The 20,166-nt window shown below is 43.4% G+C and overlaps 1 protein-coding gene across 2 annotated transcripts in view; it reads right to left on the minus strand.

Moving 5' to 3' along the window:
* NALCN (sodium leak channel, non-selective) overlaps positions 1–20,166 on the minus strand; it is an 897,007-nt gene that overhangs the window by 62,612 nt on the left and 814,229 nt on the right. For both annotated transcript variants that reach the window (XM_082245388.1, XM_082245387.1), the window contains one exon: positions 14,152–14,245. In XM_082245388.1, the coding sequence (XP_082101514.1) occupies positions 14,152–14,245 (94 nt within the window). The remainder of the gene's footprint in view (positions 1–14,151; positions 14,246–20,166) is intronic.

A 20,166-nucleotide genomic window follows, 5' to 3' on the forward strand; every position in this document is an offset into this window, starting at 1 on the left:
ACTATAGAGTTAGAACCACAGTATACAGAGGAGTCTTGACGTAGGCACTGCTGCTTACACATACGTATATTTGAATATGTGTGCAAATTAAACCCTCTGTTTTAAACGTGAATTGTTAGACAGGGGCAATTTGTTTTAGTTTTTTTGCAGGCTAGCTGCTAAGTGTGCTGGGAAATTTTTGTTTGTTTGTGATGTTATTAATGAAAACCCTTGTCATTGCATTTTGAGATAAAAATTTGTTTCCTGAGGGCAGGGTAAATATTTACTATTAACCCTTTCGCTGCCAGGACCGGTGCTCCCATTTAAGCTTAGCTGGCCAGGCCATTTTTGCAAATTTTCCTCTTTTTTTTCCTTTTCCTTCTTTATTTTTCCCTTACAGCTTTCAGTTTGTTAAATATCCCCCAAACCATATATTTTCTGAAAGCACATGACCAGTAGAATACAAATAAGCTGCTACTGATTTTTAGGGCACAATGATATTTGGGCAAATGTTTATCAAAACAATATTTTTTACAAAAAATACACTAAAATCATTATTAGCAGATAAAAACACAGCACATTTTACAAAATTTCTGCTAAATATAAAAGCTAAACTGTATTGAATTAATAAATAACCACTATTTGTAAATTTTTGATTGCGCCTTTTTGCGAAATGGTGAAAATCTAACATACTCAAAAATGGAAACATCCAATTTTCTCAAAAAATTTAGAGGTTTTCGTTGTTCCCTTACAGCTTTCAGAGTTTGTTTAAGACCCTTCAAACCAATTTTCTGAAAGCACATGACCTGTAGAAAAAAAAGAAGGTGCTACTGATTTTAACTCTCTGCGATATTGGTGCAAATGTTTATCAAAACTATATATTCACTAAAACTTCTCTAAATTAATATTTAGCAGATATAAACACAGCAAATTTCACAAAATATCTGCTAAATTCCTACTAAACATAAAAGCTTAACCTTCATTGAGTTATTAAATATCAAATATTTGTAATTTTTAAGTTACGCCTTTTTGCAAAATGGTGAAAATTTTACGTATGCACAAATGTAGAGAACCATATTTCTCGAAAAATCTGAAGGTTTTCATTGTTCCCTTACAGCTTTAAGAGTTTGTTAAAGATCCCCCAAACCATATATTTTCTGAAAGCATAGGACCAATAGAATAAAAAGAAGGTGCTACGGATTTCTAAGGTCCCGTGATATTTGCACAAATGTTTACCAAATCAATATTTTTGCTAAAGATACACTAAAATAATGTATAGCAGATACAAACACAGCACATTTTACAAAATTCCTGCTAAATTTCTACTAAATATAAAAGCTTAACCTGTATTACGTTAAGAAATACCAAAAAAATTGTAAATTTTTATTGCATTTTTTACGAAATGGTGAAATCTGAACGTACACAAAACTGTAAATAACCAAATTTCTCAAAAAATCTGGAGTTTTTCATTTTTCACTTTCAGCTTTCAGAGTTTTTAAAAGACCCCCCCCCCCCCAAACTATACATTTTCTAAAAGTAAAGGGCCAGTAGAATAAATGGAAGGTTCTACTAATTTGTAAGGCCCCACAATATTTGTGCAAATGTTTGCCAAAACAATATTTTCGCTAAAAATGCACTAAAATCATTGTTAGCAGATACAAACACAGCAAATTTTACAAAATCCCTGCTAAGTTCCTTTTAATTATAAAAACTAAACCTGTATTGAGTTAATAAATAACATGTATTTGTACATTTTAAATTTTGCCTTTTTGAGAAATAGTGAAAATCGGACGTAGGCAAAACTTACATCTTTCAGAGTTTATAAAAGACCCCCCAAACCATATATTTTCTGAAAGCACGTGGACAGTAGAATAAAAAGAAGGTGCTACTGATTTTTAAGGCCCCACGATATTTGCGCATATGTTTATCAAACCAATATTTGCTCTAAAAATATACTAAAATCAATTATAGTGGATTCATACATGGAAAAATTTACAAAATTCCTACTAAATATAAAAGTTAAAACTGTATTGACTTAATAAATAACAAATATTTGAACAAATATTTTTACATTTTAAATTGTACCTTTTTGTTTAATGGTAAAAACTGAATGTACGCAAAACTGCAAATAAAAACAATTTACCATAAAAATCCGGAGATTACCTTTTTTTACTTACAGCTTTCAGGATTTGAAAAGTCCCCTCAGGCTCAGTTCACACTGGTGCGATGTGGGAAACCCTGCGAATCCAGTGCGGATTCCCACATCACACCTGAATCGCCGGCAGTTCACACTGTCCTCTGCGAACTACTGCGGGTGTCAATACAAAGTAAATTACACCCTAAATTGGTTTGCAGATCACAGTGTGAACTGTGATTTTGGACAGGAATCGAATTGCATGGGTGTGAACACCCATAGGATCTGATTCTGGTGCGGAAAAAAAAATGGTCCTGCAGGAGTTTAGTCCGAATGCGATGCAAATTCAGCCATACAGTTTGTATGGCTGAATTTGAATGGCACAGATATTGCATGTGATCTGCACAGCAATGCGGTGCGAATCACATGCAATGTCTGGCATCGCACCAGTGTGAACTGGCCCTCAAACCAGGCATTTTTTAAAAAGAACATGACCTGTAGAATAAAAAAAGTGCTACAGATTTTTTGGCCCCCGCAATAATTGCGCAAATGTTCACCATATCGCTATTTTCACTAAAAACACACTAAAATCAATAATAGTGAACATAAACACAACATGACTTGCAAAAATCCTACTAAATTACTACTAGGCATTGTTCACATGTGGCATACTAAAGTGTACGCCCATGGAGGGCTATGTTTACCCAGACAGGGATGCACAGGTGTGGGATGCACAGGTGTTCCGTGCATCCCTGTACAGGCAGTCCTATTTATATCAATTGGGATGCAACAGCTGCACAGGCATAGCTAATGTTCCCAATCTGACATCCGTGTGGGTGTGGGTGCACGACCCCAAACACAGACATGTGAGCTCAGGAACATGCTTGTGGACCTACATTGATGTCAAATTGGGAGCGACGGCCCTGTTCGTGTACTTGCTACATCCCAAATGACATCAATGGAACTGCCTGCACAGGGATGCACGGAACACCTGTGCATCCCTGTAAAGGTATGCTGTGTATGCCCGGTGTAAACAAGGCTTTAGGCCCCTTTCACATGAGCAGACTGATCGGGTCTACCTGTCCATTTTTCAAGCGGGTCCAATCGGACCACCCATTGTTTTTTATGGAGAGGCTGATGTATATGGACATGTGTCCATTTACTCCTGCCTGCATCCAATCCAATCCGGTCAACTAAAAACAGACCGATGGGGATCCCATTCCCCATCCATCTAGCGATCAGATCGAGATGGACAGGTGGCCCATTTCCATCTAACCCCCCCATAGAGAAGAGCGGGCTATTTCCGTGTCCATTCTGCATTAGCGGAGCGGATGTGGACCTGTCATCCGTCTGCTCAGCAGGGATCAGCAGAGAGAACCCTCGCTGAGCAGGCCAATGTGCTTGACAGAGTTCGCTCCATGTTTTTTTTTTTTACTTTTTTTTTTTACATTTATAATTTTTTATTTTACTTTTTTTTTTTTAAGGGGGGAAGGGGTCTTTGGTGAGATATCAGAAGTCTAAACAGACCCCCGTATCTCTTTTTTTGAGACAGGGAAAGGGACTTAAGAAAGGGGGAATAGCCTGCCAGGAGGGACTGACTGTGATCCCCCAAGTCACAGCAGCACCTGAAGCTGGCGGGAGCGGCAGAGGAGGGATGGCAGCTTCTAAAGAAAGGTAGCTGCAGGGGATCGGGTTTGTGGGAGGGGGCAGATCGGGTTTGGGGGGGGGGTCAGTGCTGGAGGTGAAGGGGATAGGAAAGAAGAATGGGGAAGATTTTTTAGGTGACAGGGAGCGGCGGGAGGAGGAGAGGCTGGGGCCAGGGAAGCCGCACCATGGGGGGGGGGTCACATTTTAGGTTAATAACTCTGATCAGCGGATTGTAATCTGCTGATCAGAGCTATAGAATTGTTTAACAGAATTGTAGAACAATTCTGTTATAAGTTCATGGTTATTGAAGTGACCTGAACTTATAGCAGGGGGAGAAATGCTGCAAGCAGTGCTTTAGGTCCGTACGATGTACGGACATGGCAGTGAGAGGGTTAAATGAAAGGAATCGGTCACTTGTATAATCCAGTTGAAAATGAAATCTATTTATAAAAAAGGGGTTTTGGCGCTGCTTTAGGTGTAATAAAATACTAATTTACCCATATGCTTATCATTCTCCAAAAACCACAAATCAAATAAATATAAATTATAGTGCAACATATGCAAAAAATGATGTGCAAAAATCACCAAAGTGCAATTCCCAAATCAAAATTATGTAATTTATGTAACGTTTGTAGAATTTTACATTTGGTCTTATTATACTGTACTTAAGATCTGTTCTTCTTCCCACTTACTTTATGCCAGAAATAATTGCTATCCATGGCAATTTCTAGGCCTTCTATTACGTAATCTATTTGTTCCGGTCTCATCTTCCCAAACCTTTTAGACCATCCTTCTGTACAATTTTGGTATATAGTGAGTTTACATCAATAGTAACTAATAGGTCTCCATTCTTCACATTCATATTTTTTTTTATTCTGTTATAAGTTGTTTGCTATCTCTCAGGTACGATTTTCCTTCTGGTACCACAGGTTGCATGTACTGGTCAGAGAGCATATCAATAACATAAAGAAGGGTTTCTAGAAACACAGCCTATCTAGACACTTTAGAGAGGTACATGGGATGGACCCATCAGTGATGACCTTTTATGGCATTAATATAGTAAAAGAACACTGGAGAGGGGACAACAAGATGATCAAGGACTCACAGAATGAAACTATATGGATTTTTCAGTTAAACTCTCTTCAGCCAGAGGGCCTTAACATTGACATCGACCTTAATTGCTTCATTTCTAATGAATGACTATAGATCCTCTAAATTGTAGTTATATGAGTCCTCCTTATATGCTGTGACATTGAATAGGTCCCTCATATTCCTTCTAAGGTAATCCAAACACATACACACTAATCTTTCTCCTATCATCCACTTTCTTTTTTTTTTCTTTTTCCCTATAGGTATATGGGACACTTATTAGGCATTAGTGAAATTATAGTCTCTCCGTAGGTACAGACGTTAGAAGCAAAGGCCCTTTAGGTGTGACATTTCTACATTTTTATATTTATTTTTATAAATATGCGTACAAGTATATATATATATTTTATTTTATATATTTTATCTTTATATTGGTCCATTTAGGCCTTTTTATTAGAGCATTTTTTAATGTATAGGTCCTGTCAATATTGTTTCTAGCCATCAACAACATATCTTGCCCATTTAGTAGTATTATTTTTGCACATAGGTGTTTTTAACCACCTTAGTGTATTTTAATTTATTCATAGAGTTATTTTGTAAATTTGAGGCTATGTGGAACACTTTGGAGGTAACATAATGTTCCCAGCACATCACAATATTGTAATCCTCTTTACTGGGCATACTATGGGTCCAAAAACATACATATAGGCCAATTTTGAATGTATGAGGCAGGTTAAGTACACATCTGTGGAGGCCTGCCTTTATGCCGCTAATAATTATTCAAAATGGCCACGGATCATGTGACCTGGGGTTGCTAGGATACATTACCTGATATAAACCTGTGAGTGGAGCAAGATTGCGCAGCTCCCGATGATGTCAGAGTGACGAAATGCGTAGGCTGAGCCTAGCGTCAATGCGCCACTTCTGATCTGGGTCCGTAGAGCGCATCGTGTCCTGGACTTCCTGGTTTTTGACTTGAGCTAATTGAATTTCACTCAATGTAAGTGCACTATTGTTTTTTTACCAATAAAACGGACTATACGGATTCACACTATGGGGACTGTCTCTACTATTTCTATGTACCACTGAGAATGCTGGGGATTGCAAGGAGAGGCTGCCAGAGAGTTGGTGGTGGACACAGAATACAGCCAAGTGTAGCTGCTAAAGCTGGATACCCCTGTTGCAAGAGAGACGTCTGGCGAGTGTACTATCAGGAGGGGGGGCACGAGTAGAGACACCGTGCACACTGCATGCTCTGTAGCAGTCTAATTGGGGGCAGCAGCTCAAAGCACTTTTAGAATAGTATCACAATTTTTGTTGATTATCTATAGCGCGGACTATACTTATATTTATTTGTCCCAGTTGAAAATGAACAAACACATTTCAGTACACACAATGTATACATATACTGTATACATTCCCATATAATGATTCAATACAGGATATCTGAAGGTATCTTACATTTTGTACACAAATGCATAAAGTATAAAATTACTTAGATCATCTCCTTTTAATTGTTTTCCATCATGACCCCCTCAGAGTAAAAAAGGTATAGCCTCACCCAGTCATCAGGAAGAGGGTGGAAGAGAAAGAGCCACAAATGAATCAGGCTCAGGGGATCCCTGCAGTCGAGCAACACTCTCGCCATAAAAGCCATTCAGGAAACACTTTGAATAGTCTCATTGTGGGGGGAGGAGAGTGGCAACACCACAATCTCTACCATGGCCAATCAGAGAAAGCAATGCATTCACTGAGAAAATACAAAGTGTTCTCTGAATGGTGCCTTTGCCGAGAAGCTGACCTCCTGTGTTAAGGAATCAGCAGGGCAGGAGCTCAGTACGAGAACCGAAAGCTATCAGCAATTGCTGTAAAAGCAATTTGCAGCTTCCACAGGAGTTCCACAGGTATGGCACACACATACAGACTTACATTTGTCAGAGCTGGACCAATGTAACTATGCAAAGTGCCTGAAATTTGTGAAATTTGCAGATCAATCTAGCTTCTGTTTGTAAAATTCTTTTGTCAAAGTCTTCCTCCCCAGGAGTGAGGATGGATTCTGTGCAGTTCTAAAAATGATAAACCTTATGGTTGGTAAATGTGAAATTGGGCAAAGAACCTGCAAAACAGAGCTTAAAAGAATACCGTTAGAGGTATCATATTCATAATTGTGTATCGTTTGTCAGAATTTACATTTAGTCCGGCCTGCGTAAAACGATTTGCGCTTACCTTATCTTACTTACATTAGAGTAAAAAAACCACTCCTGTGGATGACCAATACCTAAATCTGAGGTAAAATTGGACAACTGTAGAAAACTTTAAAAAAGAGATTGTAGACTGTTGTAGCATGGCTACAGAAATAAAATGTTAACAAAGGCCCATGAATGGGCAAAAAAACAGTTCACCTGCCCTGTTACGTTTTCTAGAAAACACTCACTTTCCAAGAAAGCAGTAAACATCAACACAAAATCTGTTTGACCTCACAATTTAATGGTCAGGTGGATCAGATCAGATGTATTTTTTAAAAATGCTAGCATATGCTATCCAGTGACTCAGCCATCAAACATTTTGTGGATGACAGACCCAACAACATGCCTATTAAAAAATATGTAAGTTCCAAATCATTAAAAAAGAAAAGAAAAGGTGAGTCATGCAAAAAGTTACTGTTAGGAGAGCCTCTTGCTCCTACCTCTGCCACCACTGCTTGGCTGCTCTCGACAGAACTCGTACCTGTGTTGCTGGAGAATGGAGACAGCTCCCACTCTGTGGGCTGGGCATCCTTACTACTAGGCAGCAAGTTCCCCGTCTGCCTAGCTCTCGTCCTTGCCAGATTTGCCAGTGGCCATACACCCATGCCTCTGGCTGCACTGCCCTGATTGGCTGCACTTCTCTGACACCTCAAACTGGGATCAGAAGCCCAGGCACTGCTGGAATTACTGAATATTTTTTTGGATTGCTGCCTGTCTTGGCCTTGGACTGTTTACTGGACAAAGCTTATCTGCCACCCGCCCTGACCTTACCTTCTGGATTACGTCTGCCAGGCCTGAAGTTGGAACCAAGTACTGGATCATGCTTGGCCACAGCTTGCCCTGACCTTGGACTGTCACACAGAAGCTTACTTGTGGGACTCTACCCAATAAGCCTCTAGCTCTAGACTACAGACTTCCTGTTATTTTTGCTAGTCCCGGTGTCATATGGCCAGAAAATATAGAATCATATGCTAAGATCCAGGGATAACCAAATATCAGTATGCCTGTTTGTCTTAAGGGAGTGGGGTTTCTATGTTGTTGCTAATGGTAACCGAGGGGAACCTGTAATCAGCTGCTCCCTAGGGAGTATTGCTACATGTAAAATGTCCCACTAAATCCACAACTTATTCTTGCACCTGCCTCAACAAGCTGTTATTGGATTCCAAACCTAAAATGTATTTATTTATTATTACAGGTACTAATATAGCACCATCAATTTATGTAGTGCTTTACATATATACAGTAATTTGCACATTTACATCAGTCCCTGCCATCAAGGAGCTTACAATTTAAGGTCCCTAACTCACATTCATTCATATACATATAAGAGCCAATTTAGACAGGAACCAATTAACCTACTGGCATGCCTGTAGAGTGTGGGAGGAAAATAGAGTAAGTAGAGGAACCTCCATAGACATAGGGAGGACATGCCAACTCTATGCCGGTAGTGCTATGATTAAGATTCGAACCAGACACCCTATTGCTGCTAGGCAAAAGTGCTAATCACTTAGCTGCAGTACTGCCCACAGCTAGCGGTGTGATGTTAGCACGAACTTTCAGAGTGAGAGCCATCATGGCCATGCATATCGTTGTTTGTTTCCTTGAACATTTTCTATACTTTGTAAGTTTGATCATTTTTATTTAAAATATCTTTTAGCTACAATGTAGTGCTATGAGTTCCCTTCCTTGCTTTTAATATATGTGCCTGCTGGAGGCAGTTGGCCGAGCCCAGACCGCTTATTTCTCTCTCATGGTGGGGATAGCACGGCAAGCGGTGATTTATGTGGCTGCTGAGACAAGACAGTGAGAGTTTCGGTTCTCTAAGTAGGAATATACTAAAGCGCTGATGATCTCCGTGTATGAGACTGCATTGGTCTGTTAAGCAGCCTCTCTGTGCTAAGGAGCACATTTTTGACACTGAAGCACTGAAGCTCTTTTTTTGAGCACATTTTGTCTAATCAATTGGATGGACTTTTTTTTGGCAGATAAAGATTTATGGAAAATATGAATTTATTTTATTTTGCACTTTCTATTTGTTTTCGGTATATTTGATACTTAAGCTTTTGGGTATGTGAATTGTCAACTGATGTTCTAAATATTGTTATTTTGCACATGATGTGAGATATTTTTTGATATTATGTATCATCTGAATGTTATTCACATATCGGTTAAAAGCCACGACAATTAAAAAGAAATGCATTTTTTTAAGCCACATTGTTTGTGTAAATTGTGGTGATCAAGGCCACTTCACTGCTAGGTGTCCCAACAAATCAGCAAACACCAAAGTCTAGAGAATCCTGGGTTTGCTTCTGTAGACAACTCAATACCGGGCCTGAACCACAAAATAATATTCGATCCAGCTCAACTTGGATTCTCTTACCCACTACATACTGGCCTTCATAGATTCTGGTTCAGCTAGTAATTTTATCAATAAGGGTTTTGCAATGCACCTTTGGATTCCTCTTGGCTTGCATCTTCTATGTGTGTCTCACGCAGAAGTGAGTGGTGCAGGGCACAAGCTCCATCCACCAGACTTCATTTGGAGCCTGTAGGGGGTATAATACACTTATCTTCTCCAAAAAGCTATTCTGCCAGGGTGGGCAGATCTATCAAATGGGGGTAGCTGTTTAAGAACGCAGAGATATGATCCTTCATTTTTATACCAGCTCTCCCTGTGGCCTTCACGGTGTGTCTCCCCTTTCCTTATTGTTGTTTATACCTCTCCCACACATGAACTGCTGGGACCCCTGGGCCTTATTTATTTATTTATATATTTTTTTTTGGCTCTTTCTTTTTTTCCCTCTTCCTGATAACTGGGTAATCCAACATCTTGTTTCCTATGAGGTGGTCCTGATGGCAAACATTTAGAAGGAGATGATGTAAGTGGTTTTATATTTTGTTCATATATATATATTTAAAAATGAAAAATACCTTCACAGTATATTGCATAAAATCAGTGTATGGGAATGTACAGTATATATTTAACTTTGTGTGCACTGAAATGTGTTTGTTATTTTCAAATGGATTATACAAATGACTGATTTCTTTCATGTGATATTAAACATTTACCCTGTCCTGAGGAAACATTTTACTGTGAAACTTATCAACAAATATTTTAATTATTACAGTGTTGGTGAAAAAAGTGTAATTATTTCTATACTGTAAGGTACATCAATACACTTTACTTCCTAATATGTATATGAGGGATACAAATTAAAAATGTTTTTTACAATAAAACTGATGATTTTTAAACTTAGTGTTGCCTGTACAAAATCCCTTATGTTCATACAATGTTGTAATGACCAGAAATCATTCAGGTCATGTTCAAAGGAATAACAGTTCAGCCTGGATTCAAAGATATGCTCATACCACAGAAATGTACAAGACTCAGCAATGTAAGGATTGTGATGCATTTGCTGGGTCATTTCTGTAACTTTGAAATCTTGGGGACAGAAATGGGCTGCAGTGGGGATGTAAATGACAGCCATAGTGAATAAAATAGCTGTGGTCCTACAGTTTAGAGAATGTATTCACTCTTTGTAATGTGTAAAATATCATACATCTTGATACTGCAATCAACTGGGAAATTCTGATACTGTCATGTGACAGTGTTAGACATTTCCTGACTTCCTGATCTACAGAAGAGCCATGCACAATGCCTTGCCAAAACAGCAGAGGTTGCAACCCAGAGGATCTCTCTGACAACCAGCACAGCCGGCAAGCCAGTTGGCACATACAATGGCTGTGAAGGGAGAGAGACTCACAGAGAATGGAAAGGTCCACAGATAAAAAGGAGGGGAAGGGAGACAGATGAGAAGGTATGGGCTAGTTATGGAAGAGGAATAGGTGGAAAAGTTTGAAAAAATACAAAGTTACCTTAACTAAGATGTGAATGGAGAAATAGAGGCAAGATAGGATTTCTACCTGCTTGTACATGCATTGCGCTTTTCAAGTGCCATTTTTTTCTCCCATGTTCACATTGTATGGGGCCATGCTGCTGATGGGTCTCAGGACAAATACAAAACATTCGATAATGTTTGCTGTCAGGGTCCATATCTGAACCTGGGACCCCTGGCAGTGTTTGGCTGTAGTGCCCCTTGCTCTGCCACCTGAGATGCTGGACAGCTCTCTGTCTAATCCCGTGGACAATCTTTACTTGTATCTTGTTTCTGGTAAACCTTGAACTCTTTGCTCCTTCCTTGGACTTCCTGATATAAGCCATGTGTCTGCACTTTCTGCTTTGCCATATTATTGTTCTCTCTCCAGTCGATATCTTGCTCCTTGTGTACTTGCTGCTCTACTTATCTTCACTACCATTTTCTACCAACCTTTGGCTTTTTCTTCGACTATGCTTTCACAGCCACTTGTTACCAACTTGTTCACCTCCTGGTAGGGCAATGCTAAAGGTTTGAGACCTGCTACTACCACACAGCAAAACCCATCTCCACCATCAGGAGCTCTGGTGAAGAATGACTAGTGCTTAAACCCCATGCCTCAGATGAGCACGCATCACCTGGCAGAGTGACCTGCTCATGTACTTATCCTGCTGGTCAGTGTGAACCTCTCTACTGCTATATTTACTGGTCTCCGAGCCTGACCCTTGAATGTGACAATTGTATTATAGGTATGGATGTTGCAAGTCTTGAAAGCAGAGGCATAACTAGAATCTTCTGAGCCCTGAAGCAAGAAACCATAAAGGGCCCCCCTAACCCCCAGCCAGGGCCCTTATCTCCAAGGCTGGTGGTAGAAACCCAGGGCCCGGTCACAAATGTGACCTTTGCAACCTTGGTAGTTGTGCCACTGGTGCCAGTAGTTTTGTTATTTTAATTTTTTTACAATATTATTTTTAAATTATTTTTACTGTTTTTTTTTCAGAAGCCCCGTTGGGGTACTTTGGTGAAATATCTTTGTAACGAGACCTCTGATGATTCAACTTTGAGACAGAGAACAGAGATTGAGGACACAACCCTCAATCTCCATCTCTGCAGCTGCACATAATGAATGGGCAGGAATAGTTCTGTACTGTACAGAGCTTCCTGTTCATTCACAAACCGAAGCATAGAAAACACAGTTTACTATGCTTTAGTTATGAATGTACAGAGTCTGTGATCAGTACAGATCACTGACTCTACTCATTCAGACAAGGAAAGGGCTGTAAATGACACATTTACTGTCCCCTTCCCCACTCTCCATCCTGAATGCAAAAATTCTCCTCCTCCTAGTCTCCTCCCAGTCCAAATCCCCCATAAATCTTTGCTCCCCAAACCCACCTCCTATCTCAAATCCCTCTCAATTCCCCCCTCCCAGCACAAATCTCCCCTCTTAGCCTAAATACCCCCACCTCCTCCTAGCAGAACAAATTCTCCCTTCCAGCACAACCCACCCCCTATACCCCCTAGCACAAATCCTCACCCCCAAATCCCCCCTCTTAGCATAAACCACCTTTATCCCATTCTAGCAGCAAAAATCCTCCCTCCCAAGCTCTAACCCCTATTCCCCCTCCTAGCTTAAATCACCCCCCAATCCCCCTCTTATGCAAACCCAGCACAAATACCCAACTCCGACTTTCAGGTGGGGAATCACAGTCAGGTGGAGGTGTGCTGGCCTGTGCTCTCCACACTCCTGTCAAAGCAGTGATCCTCCATAGTCCGCACAGCAGATGACACAGATTCCTCTGAGATCGAACTATACACATCTTAAGTTCCCCCCCCCACCCCAATCCTCTTCTCTATCCTGTCACCTCCCTGCAGCAGAAATGTGAGTAGGGGCGGGTACAGTCCATGCACACTCTGATCTGAGTGAGAGCGATCCCATGTCATCTGCTTTGTGGAAGATTGCTGTTATGACAGGAGTAGGTAAAGCACAGTCCAGCACAGCCACCCCCTAGATCTGACCCTTAACAGAGAGAGCACAGGGCTTGTAGAGAGCGCAGGGGCAGCAGAGGGAAGCTAGACAGGAGAGGCAGCAGCCTATAGAGGAAACTATCCTCTCCATCTTCTTCCTGCAGCCGCTGAATGCCTATGGGGGGGAGAAGAGGAGAATCAGGCATTCAACCTGTGGGAGGGAGAAGAGGAGAATCAGGCATTCAGCGGTTGCAGGAAGAAGATGAGGGGAGTGTTTCGCCTATAGGCTGCTGTCCCTCCTATTCAGGTGTACAGAGGGGGCCACATGGGCCCCCTGGAGAATGGGGTCAGTTAGCAATTGCAAACCCATATAGCTATGCCCTTGTTTGAAAGCTTTGACTGTTATACCCATGACTTTTGTTAGGAACTAAACTATAGGCAGCTAAACTATAGGCAGAAGCAAATATGACTTATTACATGGCTTCCAATTGTCGCTCATTTAGGGGGACTGTCCCTATTTTTTGCAGAAAACGTTTTAATGCAATATTTGTCAGATTAGAGACCCAGAGCAGTAAGTAAAGGGAGAAAAAGGGGGCCAAAGAAAAATTCAGCAGATTAGATAGAAATACGCAATAGAAAATACGTTTGCTGAGCTAGATCAGAAATTTGCACAAGAAAAATGGAGTCCAATAATATGAGGACAAGAACATATAATATCAACCGGATCATACCAAAAACAATTTTCAACAAGCAGAACACCAATAATAGAAAGAAGCCAGATCTTCAAAACAGTAGTACCCTCCTTCAAAAGCCTAAACAGAATTCCTATTTTCTGCACTGTGCTGAGGCAGGAGGTAAGGTAGCCTTTGCGGTGATTTTTAGCTAATCACTGAACCTAAGTTTGCTCTGGGAAGAAGAAAATACAAATACATTTATATAAATACCAGGACAAATAACTGTTCCAGAGAGTTAGGGATGTGCTTTCATAACAGGTTAAGAGGGGAAATGTCTTGAATAATTTTCTTTAAAAACAAATAACAAAATATGAAACCACGACTGTATCTGCAATTCCCTTAAGATGTTCATTGCAAATCAAATAAATTATTTTGGCACATATTACCTGTTGGTTACACTAAAATGAGCACAGACCACACACAAGGAAAGGCAAGAAAAAAAAACACAGAGAACAGGGCATGTGAAATTCCTTTGATACCTGGACGAGGAGGGAGGTGAAGTGGTTGAGCTATCTTGAGTCTGCTCTTCAGATCTTCCCATCTTCTTTGATCAACAGTCAGCAAAGCTGTTCCCTAAGAAACATGTGACAGGCATTTTAAAGCACAACATATAAAATGAAGCACATCTCACCTCAGCCTAAATGAGCAAAATATAGAGGTTGATACCATGAAATGCAAATTCACTTAACATAAATATATTACAAAACTTGTAAACCATAATTTATTTTAAAACCTACTGTATGCAAAGAAAAAAAAATCAAATGCAAGATTTCCAGAAATAAAGTTTAAACTGTGGTCACGGAACATTTTACACAGAAAAAATTCATTCTAAACCTCAAATTATGTTAGCATATGCTTTTCGCTAAGACATACCAGACATGGTCAGAAGTGTTTATAGTGACTAATTAAAAAATACTTGTATAGGCCTAAATGCATCTGCGACAAATTCCACTCCCTTATTTGGGAAAAAATGACTTTGTAAACACTTAACACTAGGGTTGAGCGGACACCTAGATGTCCGTGTTCGACGGGTTCGGCCGAACTTTAAAAAAAAGTCCGGGTCCGTGTCCCGGACTTTTACCGAACTTTTCCCGGACACCGAACCCCATTGAAGTCAATGGGGACCCGAACTTTAAGGCACTAAAATAGCTCTAAAACACCAAAGGAAAGGGCTAGAGTGCTGCAAATGGCAGCAAAACGTAATTAAGAGCATGGCAAGTGCTCTGCAAACAAATGTGGATAGGGAAATAACTTAAAACAACAAAAAAAAACAGAAAAATAAAACAATGTTCTTCTTCATCTCTGAAGGACGAGGCCCATATGGAGTAGGAGGGAGGTTGAGGTGGTGGTGGATGTGGCGGTGACATAGGCGTGCGCACAGGGTGTGCTGGGTGTGCCTGGGCACACCCTAATCACCTAGGGCACATAGCATTGCCAGTGAGGAGATGGGAAAGATCTCCCTGGGACCTGCTCTGCTCTATTTCTCCTTGCCTACAGGTACATGGCCCCGATACATTACTCTCCCTGCTGGCAAACACATGCATGTGTATTTCAACTTTGGGGTGCACACCTTAATGCAATAGGCTGCGCACACCTATGGGCGGTGTAGGTGGAAGCGGCGGTGGAGGAGGACCAGGGCCGGATTAACAGCATCATGGGCTTGGTGCTGAGGATTTTGAAGGGCCTTAGGGCCGTGCCTTGCCATGCACCCAGAGGAGGAAGGGTGCAGCCATGCATGCCTAATTCAACATGGGATGCTGTCTCTGAAGCCCATAAACACATCCATGCATCGCCAACTGTCCCTCCTTGTCCGGCCTTCACGCTGTGTGGGGAGGTTCTGAGGGTGCTGCCTGGGGAAGCGAGCATAGAAGCCAGACTTCTGTGTTTACAAGTGACAGAAGAGCGGTAACAGTGAATATGGCCAACCCGGGGCCTATATAAAAGGTAGGGGCCTGGAGCTGCAGCTCCAATAGACCCTACATTAATCTGGCCCTGAGGAGGAGGACGAGGTAGCCAACACTGCTTCTTTTCACAAATTTTAAATGAGGGTACACCCCAAAAGAGTGAGAAAGAGCAAAAATGGAACAATGGGTGGGTAAGGTCGGTATCCATTGCTATTCTGCATAAGGTACGGAAAAGTCCCGTGGGATCCATGCCTGGTTCATTTTAATGAACGTGAGCTTGTCCACATTGTCTCTGGACAGGCGGCTGCGCTTGTCTGTTATAACGCCCCCAGCCGTGCTAAATACCCGTTCAGATAATACACTGGCTGCAGGGCACGCCAGCACCTCCAAGGCGTAAAGGGCAAGCTCAGGCCATGTGCCCAATTTGGAGACCCAGAAGTTGAAGGGGGCAGACCCGTCATTCACTACATGTAGGCGTGTGCACACATACTGCTCCACCATGTTGGTAAAATGCTGCCTCCTGCTAAGACGTTCCATCTGAGCTGCTGGTGCTGCTGTTTGTTGTGGCGTGCTGACAAAGCTTTTCCACATTTCGGCCATGCTAACCCTGCCTTCTGAGGTGCTGGCGGTGCCCTGGTTGCGTTGGCGACCTCCTCCTCCTCCTCCTCTGCCTTGTGCTTCCACTGTGGCCCCGCTGTCAGATGGGAATGCCAGCAGCATGGCGTCTACCAGCGTGCGCTTGTACTCGCGCATCTTGCGATCGCGCTCCAGTGAGTGAATTAAGGACGGTACGTTGTCCTTGTAACGGGGATCCAGCAGCGTGGCCACCCAGTAATCAGCACAAGTTAGAATGTGGGCAACTCGGCGGTCGTTGTGGAGACACTGCAGCATGTAATCGCTCATGTGTGCCAGGCTGCCCAGAGGCGACGAAAGGCTGTCCTCTGTGGGAGGTGTATGGTCCGTGTCCTCTGTATCCCCCCAGCCACGCACCAGTGATGGCCATGAGCTGGCCTGGGTGCCACCCTGCTGTGAACATGGTTCCATCTCCTCCTCCAGCTCCTCCTCCTCCTCATCCTCCTCATCCTCCAGAACTGTGCCCCTGCTGGACAATTGCGTCCCTGGCGTTTGCGTGTGCAGGAACCCACCCTCGGAGCCCCTTGCGAATGACTGCCCTGAAAGCCTTGGAAATGTTACCTCTTCATCCTCCTCCTCCTCCTCATCCTGTGCCACATCCTCTTCCATCATCGCCCGAATTGTTTTTTCAAGGAGGCATAGAAGTGGGATAGTTAAGCTGAGAACGGCGTCATTGCCACTGGCCATGTTGGTGGAGTACTCAAAACAGCGCAACAAGGCACACAGGTCTCGCATGGAGGCCCAGTTATTGGTGGTGAAGTGGTGCTGTTCCGCAGAGCGACTCACGCGTGCGTGCTGCAGCTGAAACTCCACTATGGCCTGCTGCTGCTCGCACAGTCTTTCCAGCATGTGCAAGGTGGAGTTCCACCTTGTGGGCACGTCACATATGAGGCGGTGAGCGGGAAGGCCGAAGTTACGCTGCAGCGCTGCCAGGCGAGCAGCAGCAGGGTGAGAACGCCGAAAGTGCGCACAAACGGCCCGCACTTTCTGCAGCAGCTCTGACATATCGGGGTAGTTTTTAAGGAACCTCTGCACCACCAAATTCAGCACATGCGCCAGGCAAGGGATGTGCGTCAAACCGGCTAGGCCCAGAGCTGCTATGAGATTTCGCCCGTTATCGCACACCACCAGGCCGGGCTTGAGGCTCGCTGGCAGCAACCACTCATTTGTCTGCTGTTCCATGCTCCTCCACAACTCCTGCGCGGTGTGTGGTTTGTCCCCCAAACAGGCAAGTTGTAAAACTGCCTGCTGTCGTTTACCCCTGGCCGTGCTGAAGTTGGTGGTGAAGGTGTTACGCTGTCCGGATGAGGAGGCGGTAGAGGATGAGGAAGCGGAGTAGGAGGAGTTAGGAACAGGAGGCAAACTGAAGCGCCCTGCAATCCTCGGTGGTGGAAGGACATGCGCCAAATTGCTATCCGCCTCAGGCCCATCCGCCACTGCATTTACCCAGTGTGCCGTTAGGGAGATATAACGCCCCTGACCGTGCTTACTGGTCCACGTATCCGTAGTTAGGTGGACCTTGGCACAGATGGCGTTGCGCAGTGCACACCTGATTTTTTCCCCCACTTGGTTGTGCAGGGAAGGGATGGCTTGCCTGGAAAAGTAGTGGCGGCTGGGCACGACGTACTGTGGGACAGCCACCGACATAAGGTTTTTAAAACTGTGCGTCTCCACCAGACGGAATGACAGCATTTCAAAGGCCAATAATTTTGAAATGCTGGCATTCAGGGCCAGGGATCGCGGGTGGGTAGGGGGGTACTTCCTCTTCCTCTCAAGTGTTTGGGAGATGGAAAGCTGAACGCTTCCACGGGACATTGTGGAGATGGTTGTTGGTGACCCAGGTGGTGGTGTTGCTGACAGATCGTCTGTTTGCGGGGTGGCAGGTGCCGGTATCACTACAGATGTGGCTGGAGCGGCCGAGACTGCAGCAGAAGAGGAAGCAGGATGAGCCAGAGACGTTTCTTGGTTTTGAAGGTGTGTACTCCACTGCAGCTCGTGCTTTGCACTTAGATGCCTGATCATGCAGGTTGTGCTCAGGTTGAGAAGGTTCATGCCTCGCTTCAAGCTCTGATTGCACAGGGTGCAAACCACTCGTGTCCTGTCATCAGCACATTTTCTAAAGAACTTCCACGCTAGAGAACTCCTTTGAGCTGACTTTGGTGCGCTCGTTCCCTTGCTGCGTTGGGCAGTAGCGGGCGTAGTGTCTAGGGCACGGCCGCTCCGCTTCTGCACCCTGCTCCCTCTTCTGCTGTGCTGGTGGCTCTGTGCGACCACCGCCTCTTCCTCCAAACTACTCAGTTCACCTGCATGACGTTCATTCCATGTGGGGTCGAGGACCTCATCGTCCTCCACATCATCTTCCACCCAGTCTTCACCCCTGCCCTCCTTGTCGGTCTCCACAATGCTGAACGCCGCAGCAGTTGGCACCTGCGTTTCGTCATCATCGGAGACGTGCTGCGATGATCCTTGCATGTACTCATCTTGAGGAATAAGTGGTTGGGCATCGCTGCACTCAATCTCTTCCACTTCTGGGGCAGGGCTAGGTGGATGGCCCTGGGAAACCCTGCTGACAGAGTCCTCAAGAAGAATAAGAGACTGCTGTATGGCTTGGGGCTCAGACTGCTGGCCTGATTTGCAAGGGGGTGAGGTGAAAGACGGTTGGACATTGGCTGCAGGTGCCAACTCTGACCTTTCTGCAGTAGACTGGGTGGGAGACAATGTGAAGGAACTGGAGGCACTGTCAGCAGCAAACCAATCTACTATCGCCTCAACTTGTTCTGGCCTCATCACTTCTAGGGGCGTTTGATGCCCTACCAAATACTGATGCAGGTTCTGTCGCCTACTCACACTTGAGGAAGGTGTTTCACTTGTGCGTGTAGCTGGCACAGATCGACCATGTCCTCTCCTTGCAACAGGAGCTCTACCAGCAGCACCACGACCCAGGCCACGGCCCTTATTTGACGGTCTCCTCATATTTCTGTAATTTAAGATCTTGCCCTAGAAAGGTTTTTATTGAATAGCGGAATAGAAAATATGATCCAAAAAAAGTGTATGTATATCACACGTTCACAACCACACTAGGCCCCAATTACTATTGTTTGTACCCCTAAAAGGCTAGATGAGGAGTAGGGGGAGTATGGAACAGGCAGCACCCTCAAACCTTCAGAAGTATGAGATGAACCCCAACAACTTGGAAAGGTGGATCTCTCTCACACGTACCGACACAGACTATCCCGCAATTCAATTGATCCTCAAAGGTTTTTATTGAATAGCGGAATAGGAAATATGATCAAAAAAAGTGTATGTATCTCGCACGTACACAACCACACTAGGCCCCAATTACTATTGTTTGTACCCCTAAAAGGCTAGATGAGGAGTAGGGGGGGTATGGAACAGGCAGCACCCTCAAACCTTCAGAAGTATGAGATGAACCCCAACAACTTGGAAAGGTGGATCTCTCTCACACGTACCGACACAGACTATCCCGCAATTCAATTGATCCCCAAAGGTTTTTATTGAATAGCGGAATAGGAAATATGATCAAAAAAAGTGTATGTATCTCACACGTACAGAAACACACTAGGCCCCAATTACTATTGTTTGTACACCTAAAAGGATGGATGAGGAGGAGGAGGAGTATGGAACAGGCAGCACCCTCAAAGCTTCAGAAGTATGAGATGAACCCCAAAAACTTGGAAAGGTGGATCTCACACGTACCGACACAGACTATTCCGCAATTTAATTGATCCCCAAAGGTTTTTATTGAATAGCGGAATAGGAAATATGATCAAAAAATGTGTATGTATCTCACACGTACAGAAGCACACTAGGCCCCAATTACTATTGTTTGTACACCTAAAAGGATGGATGAGGAGGAGGAGGAGTATGGAACAGGCAGCACCCTCAAAGCTTCAGAAGTATGAGATGAACCCCAAAAACTTGGAAAGGTGGATCTCA

The sequence above is a fragment of the Pelophylax lessonae genome, assembly GCF_965119305.1.
Source record: "Pelophylax lessonae genome assembly, chromosome: 2".
Lineage (NCBI taxonomy): Eukaryota > Metazoa > Chordata > Amphibia > Anura > Ranidae > Pelophylax > Pelophylax lessonae.